This window comes from Takifugu rubripes, chromosome 14, assembly GCF_901000725.2.
Source record: "Takifugu rubripes chromosome 14, fTakRub1.2, whole genome shotgun sequence".
Lineage (NCBI taxonomy): Eukaryota > Metazoa > Chordata > Actinopteri > Tetraodontiformes > Tetraodontidae > Takifugu > Takifugu rubripes.
The window spans coordinates 1,235,267-1,247,522 of record NC_042298.1 but is presented as its reverse complement, the minus strand read 5'-3'; the positions used below and the strand labels follow the sequence as shown (position 1 = coordinate 1,247,522).

General features: G+C 41.4%; 2 protein-coding genes across 2 annotated transcripts; one reads left to right on the top strand and one right to left on the bottom strand.

Annotated features, from left to right (window-relative positions):
• Window positions 1-17: 17 nt before the first annotated feature.
• Window positions 18-1,238, bottom strand: ndufc1 (NADH:ubiquinone oxidoreductase subunit C1). The gene is made up of 4 exons (XM_003977028.3): window positions 1,077-1,238; window positions 629-732; window positions 296-367; window positions 18-106 (listed from the first exon to the last, which is right to left on the bottom strand). Exons 1-3 carry the CDS (start codon window positions 1,120-1,122, stop codon window positions 308-310), a joined length of 210 nt encoding a protein of 69 aa, XP_003977077.2. The 5' UTR covers window positions 1,123-1,238; the 3' UTR covers window positions 18-106; window positions 296-307.
• A 147-nt stretch (window positions 1,239-1,385) lies between these two features.
• Window positions 1,386-11,981, top strand: naa15a (N-alpha-acetyltransferase 15, NatA auxiliary subunit a). The gene is made up of 20 exons (XM_003977027.3): window positions 1,386-1,757; window positions 2,563-2,647; window positions 3,079-3,183; window positions 3,415-3,572; window positions 3,776-3,910; window positions 4,737-4,890; window positions 5,434-5,553; window positions 5,716-5,811; window positions 6,322-6,428; window positions 6,503-6,575; window positions 6,649-6,818; window positions 6,926-7,078; window positions 7,368-7,496; window positions 9,182-9,395; window positions 9,828-10,021; window positions 10,099-10,207; window positions 10,281-10,379; window positions 10,486-10,629; window positions 11,162-11,259; window positions 11,330-11,981. The coding sequence occupies exons 1-20, from the start codon at window positions 1,704-1,706 to the stop codon at window positions 11,537-11,539; spliced, it is 2,607 nt and encodes an 868-aa protein (XP_003977076.1). The 5' UTR covers window positions 1,386-1,703; the 3' UTR covers window positions 11,540-11,981.
• Window positions 11,982-12,256: the final 275 nt, after the last annotated feature.

Below are 12,256 nucleotides of genomic sequence, written 5' to 3'. Positions count from 1 at the left end.
GAACAAAAGACCACAACTGAGCTGACATGATAATTTTATTTTACATTGGAATCAATATTAGAATGAAGAGCAGAAACAAACCGGAGCATCTTGTACACAGGACCTCCTGCAGGGAGCAAGAACAACAAATTCATCTAATTGAACTGAGATGATACCTTTCAGTCACATCTTGCTGTTTTATTTCAAATCCTCTTATACTTTATAGAAGACATTATGTCCTTGTCCATATCAGTGTGGAGCAAATTAATTCAATGTTGTTATTGTAGCTTTGTCTACCCACACTGATTCTACATACCATTGTAGTGGATTATTCTAGGCCATTTCTGATTCTGTATTCATGAACATCTGTGCTGTGCTGCTTGAAAAGCTGCAAAAGACAACCAGAAACACACTCAATTACTAAATGTTGCACAATATCACATGCTGTTGATCTTCATAACCTCATTTTACAATGCAGAAGGGAATCTATTTTGCCTTTGCCAGATGTTTGATGACAGAATAAGAGTTCAGACAGACAGACAGACAGACAGATAGACAGATAGATAGATAGATAGATAGATAGATAGATAGATAGAAAGAAAGAAAGAACACAGTTGGATTGCTGGATGTATAGATTGGGTTAATGTACCAGGCCCCATATAAAAGCAGCCGATCCAAAGGCAAGGCCCACCCGCAACCAGTTGGGATTAGCAGTGTCGGGTTTGGTCCCGGTGAATAGAGATCTGGATGCAGCTGCAAGAGACACAAAACGCTTTCATTTCAGTGGGGGAAATGAGCTCATTGGCATCAACTGCAACACTTGACAGAGTGCACATGAATCGTACACGAGTATTTATAAACGTGGATCATGCTCTGTAATGAACGCAGTACAAACTTATTTGCCTAAGACCATTCACATCCACCGCTGCCCTCATGGATAGTGGCTTGCGTGACCAGCGGCAGACTGTGAAGCTAGGCTAGGCTAGGCTAAGCTAAGCTAAGGTCAGACTTTGAAATAAACATGGCGGTCAAGTCACAATAGCACTACTCCCAAAAGGGGAATATTGTGAACGAACTTCCATCTGTCGTCATCTTACCTCTGTTGTAGACAGAAGCTCTGGATAATAACCGGCTGAATGTCATTTCGCCACACAAACGACCGCCTTGGATGTGTGCGATCGATCACTCTGGTGTTGTCTATACTTCCTGCCAGGAACGGTTTGTTATTGTAGGACCACCGATAAATCGCTCCAATGAAGAAAAATATACCATATTTATCTTCGAAACGTGATTTTCACAATGTTTTTTATACATATTGTTTGCTATTATTAAGGTTGTTCTTTTACGATATCCAAAGTTTGATATTTTGCTGTCTTTCATAGTTATGGTGTACCAAAAAAATTATGTAATAACTACCAACAAACTTTTGTAATCAAAATTAATTATATTCGTTTACTGATCAAGTTTGCTAGTTTTGCTACAAACAAGGTATTGCTACTAAACGGGCCGCTGCGCTATTATTTCTGCGGGTTATTTGTCCTGTTTGGTCCTGTTTGACAGCGTCTGACCCGGAGGGAGAGCACTTCGGCCATTTTGCTCAGAAGGGGGCCTCGGCGTCAACACGTGAGAGAGGAGCCTGAAGAGACTAGAAACAGTCTAGGATCTCTGACTCCAACGGAATTCTATTCATGTGTGAATTAACGCGGGCGTAGAAACCCAGCAAAATGCCCTCAATTACACTACCGCAGAAGGAGAACGCTCTCTTCAAAAGAATATTGGTAGGCTAAATATCTTTGCTAACGTTAGCGTGCTAGCTAATGCTACTTTGCTAAGTAATTGTTAGCCGTTAGTTGTAGCAGCTAGAGCACGTAGCTATGGAGTTGCTGTGACATTTACACAGAGAAATAAACGGAATAATTCCTACTAAAACTGTTATTTACGTCGTTGCTTAGCTGCACATATAACATTCCGAACGTTATCTTTAGCAGAGCAGCACATGAATTGTCGGAGCCCTGCGTTGGCCTTGCAAGACATTTAAAGAGTGCATGACAAACCAGTTGGAAACATGACAGCTGTACAACTTTGGCGAAACAGTTGCAATTAATATTCGACTGACTGTCACCAATATTAAAACATGTTTGATTCCACTTTCAGTATATTTAGGTGATAACTGCGTTAGGTATGTATGTACATTAGCTGAGGGCTATTTAGGACTGTGCAGAATAGTCCTCATGCTTGTGTATAAGATACGAAAGATAGAGAAAGAACATTTTTTCATCATTTGACAGCAGATAACTGATAATCATAGCACTGATTATAAAAATAATAATGAAAACATTTTTTACTGCTAATACTATAGCCAATCCTTACTAGGTAGGTGTCAAACATTCACACAAGGAGTTGGTTAGTGCAATTTCTTCACCTTATTTGAAATATCCATTAAACTGTACTATGAAAGCCATATATTATTCTTTGTTTTGCTCTTGTCCTTCATAACGTGTACTGTCTGATCGGTTCATATGCTTGTGCTGCAACGGAGAGCATCTTTTTGATGTTTGAATAAAATCTGCTTGTATTCAACAGAGATGTTATGAGCACAAGCAGTACAGAAATGGACTGAAGTTCTGCAAACAAATCCTGACTAATCCCAAGTTTGCTGAACATGGAGGTGAGACACAAGACTCTTGACCTGCCTAATCACAAATGGGAGGAAATGGAGCCATAATTGGGTGATATTCTTCACATTGCATGCTTCATTTAGGTGCTTCCATAAGAGAACGTTGACTGAAGTTACTGTCTGAATATCAACAGAGGGAGATTTAAGGAATGGCTTGGGTTTGAGCATTTGTAGCTATTACAATATTAACACCTTAGCATGCCTGACTGCTTATTTTAGCAGTTTCCTATGAACAGTCACATTATTGGTTTTCACAGTGAATTTAGGTTCTGCCACTGTACTATGAAAGGGAACGTTTACAGAAATTGGATTGATAGTGTCTTTATGTTGATGAATTTATGGCAATCACAAAGGGAAATGTACGTAAACTGTATTTAGATTTCTTCATAGCTCTCTTCTTTCCGCTCTCATTGGTGCTCCAGAGACGTTAGCCATGAAGGGTTTAATCCTCAACTGTTTGGGCAAGAAGGAGGAGGCTTATGAGCTGGTGAGAAGAGGCCTCCGCAACGACCTCAAGAGTCACGTCTGTATCCTCCTATCAAGGCACCCAGTTGTCTCGTAGTTGAAGCGAAGGTCACTTTATATAATTGTCCAGTGGCTCGGAGAGTCTCCCACAATGTTCTTTCTATGGGATCTGAAGAATTTTCTATGAATGTTCATCAGAATGTTTTTAAATGGATCTAGTCTTGAAATAATCTTGTTGGTTTTAATCAAGTTAAGGTATCCTGTTTGCTTCCTTAAGTCCTTCATTCTCCCAGGCTGGCATGTATATGGGTTACTGCAGCGATCAGACAAAAAGTACGACGAGGCTATCAAGTGTTACCGCAATGCTCTGAAATGGGACAAAGACAACCTGCACATCTTACGAGATCTCTCCCTCTTGCAAATCCAAATGAGAGACCTGGAGGGCTACAGGGTAGGTTCACTTATTAAAGCTGCCAGGTCCAAATCTGTCATTTATTAAGAGTTTTTCTAAATGAGGGTAAAGTTAAATGTAATGAGCAAGGCCCTATAGTTGCCCACAGCATGTTTGACTGAGGGACAGCTTGCTAAACGGACAGTGATAAACGGACCTCACGTACAGGAAGATTTTAGTGTGACAGCCTTCTGCCTCCTCAGGAGACACGGTACCAGCTGCTGCAGCTGCGCCCAGCACAGCGGGCATCATGGATTGGCTACGCTGTGGCCTATCATCTTTTGGAAGACTTTGAGATGGCTGCCAAGATAGTCGAGGAGTTCCGCAAAACACAACAGGTACACCAGGGGCTGCTGGACTCTGTCTGACACAGAGTTGGGGGGAGGTTGAACGCTTGCTTTGTCGCTGCATCGTTCTTTTCAGAACACAAACATTCGCACATTCTCTGATTCAATATACGGTAATGAGACGGCGTGATTCTTAATATCATTTTGATTCTGAACATGTTTATTTTAAAGGAAAAAAGAGTGAGTGGCAAACTTTACCCTGATGTTTATAGGAGGAGTCGCCCACGTTAACATTTAGCATGACAGTCAAATGTTTTGAGCGTTTTAATTCACTTGCTTGGTAACTATTTATAGAGCAGATTGTAGATATGAACAAGGTTCCACTTTGGGAGCTCTGATTTGGGATTCTGACCCATTATTAGCCTGCAGTTTAGTATCATTTTACGTTGCCTTGCTTTGCTTCATTTCATTGACCACCGAATGAACAGAAATCCACAACGAAGAGTTTGTATCATTAGTTAATGTTGCCTTTCGTTAACTATAATCAGGGTGATGGGACTAGAGCAGCACTCCAAATAATAGACAATTGTGCTGCAATACCTTGAGGCCTGCACTAAAAAGGAATGTCGACTTTCAGCGTGACAGTAACCCAGAGCAAACCTCCGAGCCAACACAGGAAGAGCTTCACCATAACCAGTTCTGGGCAGCAAAAGTCCAGAAAAGCTTTATCATCCTAAATTCTGCCATGTTTTGTGTTGACATATTGCAACTGAATAAGCTTGCAGGGTCCTGGGTTGATGTCAGACTATTAATTTCTCTCTCTTTCCTTTGTGTTTAACACCCTTTATCCTTTTCAATTTTATTCATTTCTATTCAGACATCTCCAGATAAGGTGGACTATGAGTACAGTGAACTGCTGCTATATCAAAACCAAGTTCTACGGGAGGCTGGCCTGTATAAAGAGGCCCTGGACCACCTCAATAGCTACGAGAAACAAATCTGTGACAAACTGGCTGTGGAAGAGACAAGAGGTTTGTAGATTCTTGTTGTGAAACTAGATGCAAACCAGCGTCCACTTTTGTCTCTGTAGAAAATGGTTGCCTGTGACCTTTTTGGGCTAGAATAAGAAGAGTGATTCATTTGGGTTTAATACGTTCGTAGTACAACAAAGAAAGCACATGCATTGAATTGCCTATTGCTTTATCATTTAATAGGCTCTCATCTAATTTTCATCAATAAACATCTCAGAGTTTCTCTGGGCTGAACAGGCCCTCGTTGGATGTGTTATTAATCCAGGTTTGGAGTCACGGCCATACTCCTTGTATTAGTGGTTGTGTGTGTTCTCTCTATTCCATCCCAAAGCTCCTGTGCTTGTCTGGTCTATGATGGCAGCGGCGGCACTGTTGACAAGAGAAGCTGCAGATGACAATCTGCTGTATCAGCACTGGGCCAGACTCTTTGTTGCAAACCAACCGAAAGAAAAACACAGACCCAACCAGAGGGATTGACCTCTGTGCTTGTCTCTTAAAAGTGTTCTGTGCAGAGAGAGTTTCTAAGCTTCTAAATATTTGCAGGAGAGTTATTCCTGAAGCTGGAGAGACCTGAGGAGGCTGCTGTGGTCTACAGGAGACTCCTGGAGAGAAATCCAGAGAACTGGGCCTACTACCACGGCCTGGAAAAAGCTTTGAAACCAAGTAAGTGCTGTGGTCATCTGCATATATACATATATTCTAATTATACTATGGGAACAAAACCATCCCAAAATGTGTTCTTATTTAGTTTTGGTCCATAGGTTGACTGGTGTCTAAATGTTTAATGTCTCTCACCGTCTCCTCGATCTTTGTCTTCCATTTCAGATAGTTCAGAGGAGCGGCTAAAGATTTATGAGGACTCCTGGGTGAAGTTTCCTAAAGGTCTGGTTCCCCGGAGACTGCCTCTTAACTTCCTCACAGGTGAGGACGCCAGAGTGGCCTGAGGGCAGTCACATCACACGTGCATTAGGCGGTTTTGTTGGTCGGGAAGAGCAACTCTTCATCTGAAAGTGGGGTGAACAAGTGCATCATTTATTCTATGTTAAAGAATACTTCAGGATTAAAGATTCCTGATGAAATCTTGAGGCACAGCAGTAAACGTGTCATCATCTACAGTGACATCACGTCTCAGCAACCAGATGATGTCATTGTTAATCACTATACCGGTAAATACTGATCACAAAAGAGAGGTAAATCATGCAAAAATAATGGCACGTCATTGATTAACAGTGAAAGTAGTTACCATAAAAGCCTACTGCGTTCTAAGGATCTTCTCTTTAGATTATCTCAAAGATTAAATCATATCTGATCATAGCTGAGCTTCAGTGAATTTTGAGCATCGCCACTTAAGCTATATTTTCATATTTTCATAATGCTGTATCACCATTCCAATCTTTTTTGTGTGTCTGCACTGGGGTCTTCGGTGACCAGGGGAGAAATTTCATGAATGCCTGGACAAATACCTGAGGATGAATTTCATTAAAGGTTGCCCACCTGTCTTTACCACTCTTAAATCCCTCTACACTGATAAAGAAAAGGTAGGCAGCAAGTCACCCTTTGAAAGGACGCTAACATAACTCTAATTCTCTTACTGGTTTTTTTTTCCATTTAGGTATCAATCATTGAAGAATTAGTTGTTGGTTATGAATCTAATCTGAAAAGCTGTCGAATGTTTAGTGAAAATGGTGAGTATTTCAGCTCGTTGTCCTCGCGTTTGGTCAGAACATTTAACGAGATTTATTTAATGTGTATGTACAGATGATGGGAAGGAAGAGCCCCCCACTACCTTGTTGTGGGTCCAGTATTTCTTAGCGCAGCATTTTGACTTCATCAACCAGCCCAGCCGCGCCTTGGAGTACATTAACTCTGCCATCGACAGCACACCCACACTCATCGAGCTCTTTGCCATAAAGGCTAAGATCTATAAGGTTTAGTATGAGCAGCTTACACTCATGGAAATCATTTAAATGGAAGCGAGCTAATGTCGGATTTTCTTTGTCATGACATTTCCCATATGTGTCTCTCTTCTCGGCAGCACGCAGGGAACATAAAGGAAGCTGCCCGGTGGATGGATGAGGCTCAGGCCCTGGACACTGCTGACCGTTTCATCAACTCTAAGTGTGCCAAGTACATGATGAAAGCCAGCCTTATCAAAGATGCAGAGGAAATGTGCTCCAAGTTCACACGCGTAAGCCAGCTAGAAATATTGATTTCTTATCGCTGGATATTTGAAATGAAACACAGGACCCCAACCACCAATTACCATTCTTGCTTCATAACGTCCATCAAGTCATTATTGAATTATGTTTATGTAATTAATAACTGTTAGATGGATCCAGCAGTTTGCACATCTTCATGATGTGACTGGTTGTTTTTTAGTGGTCCGTATGAATCACTGTGGATCGGTCCAGATTTATTCTGTAGACGGTTTATGTATTTTTTTCATTAATATAAATCGTGTTTATGTTTGATTCTAGGAAGGAACGTCTGCAGTGGAGAACCTGAATGAAATGCAGTGTATGTGGTTCCAGACAGAGTGTGCTCTGTCTTACAAGTCCATGAACAAGTTTGGAGAGGCCCTGAAGAAGTGCCATGAAATTGAAAGGGTAGGAGTCATCAGCTTTTAATCGTCTTTTAGTCATAATTACAGCAGCAATCAATGGCACATGCATTTTTAATGCATAAAACTCTGACCTACATGCAAAGTGCAGAAGTAAGTCAGAAGTTTTGGTGTAGATTGGAAGGTTTTGGCAGGTATTTTCAGCAGATTATTCATCTAACCATCAAGTTGTGCTAATTAATGGAGTCATAAATGTGCTGGGCAGTTGGTATGGTTTTAATTTAACTGATGTCTATCTTTGTTGAGGCAAGCAGTTGTTAGACAGCAATATTTAATGCAATAATCCAACACTATTAATCATAAATTATTTCAGATTACACCGGTTGATGGCCTGCTGTGTAAAATTAGCTGGCTAGCCAGCTGGCATAATATCCTGTTGAGTGTTAGCAGAGGCTCTGCCAAGATCACCAGCCAAAAACACAATGAAGGCTAAAGAAATAGAGGAGACTGTGACTAGGAAGGGAACGGTGTTTGTAGTTGGCATTTGTCTGTATTCACATTGAGATGAGCAAAAATCCAATAAGACTGTAAATCGCCAATTATCAAGTCTATTATTATGATCTAATCTATTAGTCGACACCAAAACGTGCGTGTCGACATGTTGAATGATAATCACGTTTACTTTATGTCCCATTAGCATCAGGATTATCAACACGCCGACCAGTTCATGTTATTATACTGTGAGTCAGTCAGTCAGTGCGATGTCCATGTTGACCCTACTTTATTCCCAGGCGTTAAACCCTGCAACTTATACAGCAGTGCTTCTTATTTAGGTTTTTCCTTCTCACAAACTTCATGAGACCAAAATCAATAAAATTACAGAACAGTTTACAGTGGGCCAATCAAATGCACTCACAGACGCTGACGATCAATTATTTAGATCATTCATTTGAGGCTTTATACGCATAACGCACACCCTCATCGTGGAACACAAAGGAAGAAATTCATTTGATGCAGCTTTTAAGGTAAATGCAATTGATCTGGCAGTAACAGAAGGAAATAGAGCTGGTACATCGTTGGAGACAGCAGCGCCAAAAAGATGAGAAAAGCTTTCAGAGGGGAAAAAAGGCAGATGGCCTGAACTTGAAAACATTCTTGGCGACGGTAAACACACACAGAGCAGAGGACCAAGGGGTTTGCACCAGGCAGATCCGACCGGAAGCCAAAACAATCGCCACCGAAATGGAAATGAGAGATTTGCTGGTGGATCATCACAGTGTCTCAGATTTAGGAGACAAAATAACCTAACCGTCAGGTCACGGATGGCTTTGTGTCAGCAACTCCTTCCTCAAATTCACTCTAGCAAAGATAGCGGAGAATCTGACTAGATCGGCCAGTTAATTTTATATAATATATGTAAAAAAGGGTTTCCCCTTCATCTCCCTTCAGCACTGTCTGTGGTACTGAGGTAGATGCCTGCTGCTTATTATGTAATATGATTAACTACCTTAATTACAGGTGCAGCTTATATTTAGGTGCACCGTATACACCAGAAATGACGGTAATCCAAACAACAGTTAAAAGAATACCGTAATAGTTAGTTGCAGCCCTACTTCATAATGATGCACAGCTAAAGTCCTGGTCTTCAGCAGTGCAGATTTAAATCTCTAGTCCACACCTCTTCCTGTACATCTCAGTTGTTTCTCTTTTACCCCTCCTCTTCATCACTAGCACTTTGTGGAGATCACAGATGACCAGTTTGACTTCCACACCTACTGCATGAGAAAGATGACGCTGCGTTCATACGTGGACCTGCTGAAGCTTGAGGATGTCCTACGACAGCATCCCTTTTACTACAAAGCTGCTCGAACCGCCATCCAGATCTATCTGACCTTGTACGACAAGCCTCTGACTGACAACAACAAGCAAAGCCAAGCAGATACGGGTGTGTGTGTGTGTGGATTTTTTATTTTTAAATGCATTGCAAGTTGCCTTTTGGAGCTCTCACTGATAAGATTGTACTGCTTAAATAAGCCGTGAAATTCCCTTCAAACTGAGAATTTCACATTCAGGTATATCGATTAGGAGACTTCAGAGCATAAACCAAGCAAGTTGTTGAAATGTGCAAGATTGGATATGCTGTTGAATTTAAAAAGGCAGAAAAATAATAGTTTTCCTGGTGGACCCTGTTCACTGGGCCTAAGTGAACTCTAGAAAGAGAGTAGGATGTTTTGGATACATCATGTTGGAATTCAAACACTGCGGCATTTCCATTTCCAAATGATTATCAGCTTATCGAAACACAGTAAAGTCAAATTCTAAATGAAGCGCTTAGTTGTATTCAAAGCAAGCATTAATGTTCTGTTCTTTTCTGCAGAGAATCTGACTGATAAAGAGCTAAAGAAACTGCGCAACAAGCAACGGCGAGCCCAGAAGAAGGCCCAACTTGAAGAGGAGAAGAAGAATGCAGAGAAGGAAAAACAACTAAAAAACCAGAAGAAGAAGAAGGAGGAAGATGACGAAGAGATTGGTGGGCCCAAAGAAGAGCTAATACCTGACAAATTAGCCAAGGTTAGGCCTTGCTGCCTTCTTTATGTGCAGTGTTTTCTGACAATCATGTGTTAATCATGTGTTAACCTCTATTTAAGCCTGAGAATCCTCTGGAGGAGGCAGTGAAGTTCTTGATCCCCCTGAAGAACCTGGTGCGCAACAAGATTGAGACCCACCTGTTGGCCTTTGAGATTTATTTTAGGAAAGGTTCGAGACTTCCTTCTGTTAAAAAATTCCTTTCTGTATATTTTAAATGCATAATTTTTGGGGTCTTCTGCAGAAAAATACCTGTTGATGCTGCAGTCGATAAAGAGGGCCGTTGCCATAGAGCCTTCCAACCCATGGCTGCACCAGTGTCTGGTGCGTTTCTTCAAGCGAGGTGAGCCACAGCCAGCTCCTCCTACATGATTGATATTCTCTACACGTTCATCACAGTTTCTAGATTTCTGTTAGCTGCCGCGCTTTCATGTGTGTTCATCTTTCAGTGAGTGAGAGTGCAGACCTGGCAGATGCAGTGAGGACAGTTTTGAAGCAGGAAATCTCCAGACTTTTTGGGGAGAGTAACCCTCAGAGCTACAACAAGAACTTCCTGAGCCAACACTCCAACTCCATCCCACACCGACTGGCTGGTAAATACACACCCCTGGAAAGTTGTATATTGTTGTTCAGAAGTAACTGAGAATTGTTACAGGTAAACTCCAAAATCCATATCACTTCAATGAAAATCTAATTTATTGCAATTAAATTTTAGTCAACTTGCGAGTAGTCTTTTGACGTAATTAATAAATATTTTTCCTGTCTTTTATGCGTTATTATTCTAAAGCTACATGCATTGCAATAGATTGAGGTTAGTAATATAATAATCTTCATTAGGACTTTCTAGCATTTATTTTATGCTCAGAGGCTGCTGCTGCACGTCTGATATTGTCATCATGGACCTCCATTTCACATTCTGTGGATCTGTATTCAATAGAAGTTCATTTTGAATTGATTGATTTTAAACATATAAGAATCGCCTCTGACCTCTGTGAATGTAATCTAATTCCATTTTCCCTCTAACATGCGAGGGACTTTCAGACCAACAAAGATGTCACATGAAACTGTCCTTGCTTGTGTTTTGAGTGTTGGAATGACATGAAACTGGCTGCTCTGTCTTTGCAGCTGCTAAGATGATGGTGTACCTGGAGCCTTCCTCTGATAAGATGGCTTTTGAGATAGCTACAGCTCTAGATGAATCCCTGTCTGGGAGAAGCATCCAGGTTTGTGGTCACAGCATCCTCACAGCATCCTCTTTGACTCGGGCTGACTGTCTGTGTGCACACGCTGCAGGTCTGTACCGAGGTGTTGGAGGCTTTGCGGGAAGGGCACCTTGGCGACGATCAGCAGAAGGCTGCCGAGGCTTACCGAGTCACCTGTCATAAGATCTTCCCCTACAGCCTGTCATTCTTGCCCCCTGGTTACCAAGACAACACCTCTGCAGTCAGTGCCAACGGTGACATGTTCACAGGAGAGCACAATGACTTGGCAAATGAAATGTGATCTCTTAGAACATCATCGGGGCCTTAGTTCACCAACCTACCCGCTTCCCCCAGTCCTTGGGCTATGGCTGCTGTGAGTTGCCCCCACATTGCACTGATCTGGATGGATGGATGGATGGAATGAGCACCGGACAGACAGCAAACAGAGCTGGCACAAGGAGAAGGATGCATTTCTTTTTTAAAACGGTGAAAAAGGTCCTGTCCACATCTGTAATTACAAGAACTGATACGTGTGGTGTGACGGAGAAGAGGACTCGGAGAAAAGTGGACGCGACGATTGGCTGGACAGGAGGGCAACGGAAACACGGTGTAGATTTTCTGCAACGCCCGTGTTTTCACGGCCGTCCTCCCTGAACACGCATCCGCTTCTCACCTTTTTAAAAGTAATTTATATATTACAAACTGACAAATGGATTAATAAAAATCATATTTGCAAAACCAAACACTGATTTTGCTGGTGATGTTCCCAATTTTATGTAGAATATGAGCACCTGGTTGTCCACGTGATGAGCATATCGGGTGGCGAGCTCTTCTTCCATAGCAGAAGTATCTTCCTTCCCCTTCTGTTTTTATTGTTTTCTTTTTTAACAAGAAATTATGGTTATTTTTTAATGAGAACTTGTGAAGAATCCTTACATCATGTTAAAGTGAAAATACATTTTAAAAGTCAGTTATTCTAAAATGTTAAATTTGAGTTAGCATAAATATCTTGGTGCTG

Excerpts from the sequence above, each read along its gene's own strand:
- naa15a (XM_003977027.3), top strand. The coding sequence starts at position 1,704 with ATGCCCTCAATTACACTACCGCAGAAGGAGAACGCTCTCTTCAAAAGA. Across the intron at positions 4,891-5,433 it reads GGCTGTGGAAGAGACAAGAG|GAGAGTTATTCCTGAAGCTG; the intron begins GTTTGTAGATTC and ends AAATATTTGCAG. Across the intron at positions 10,380-10,485 it reads GGTGCGTTTCTTCAAGCGAG|TGAGTGAGAGTGCAGACCTG; the intron begins GTGAGCCACAGC and ends TTCATCTTTCAG.
- ndufc1 (XM_003977028.3), bottom strand. The coding sequence starts at position 1,122 with ATGACATTCAGCCGGTTATTATCCAGAGCTTCTGTCTACAACAGAG. Across the intron at positions 733-1,076 it reads AGCTTCTGTCTACAACAGAG|CTGCATCCAGATCTCTATTC; the intron begins GTAAGATGACGA and ends TGTCTCTTGCAG. Across the intron at positions 368-628 it reads CTGCTTTTATATGGGGCCTG|CTTTTCAAGCAGCACAGCAC; the intron begins GTACATTAACCC and ends TGTCTTTTGCAG.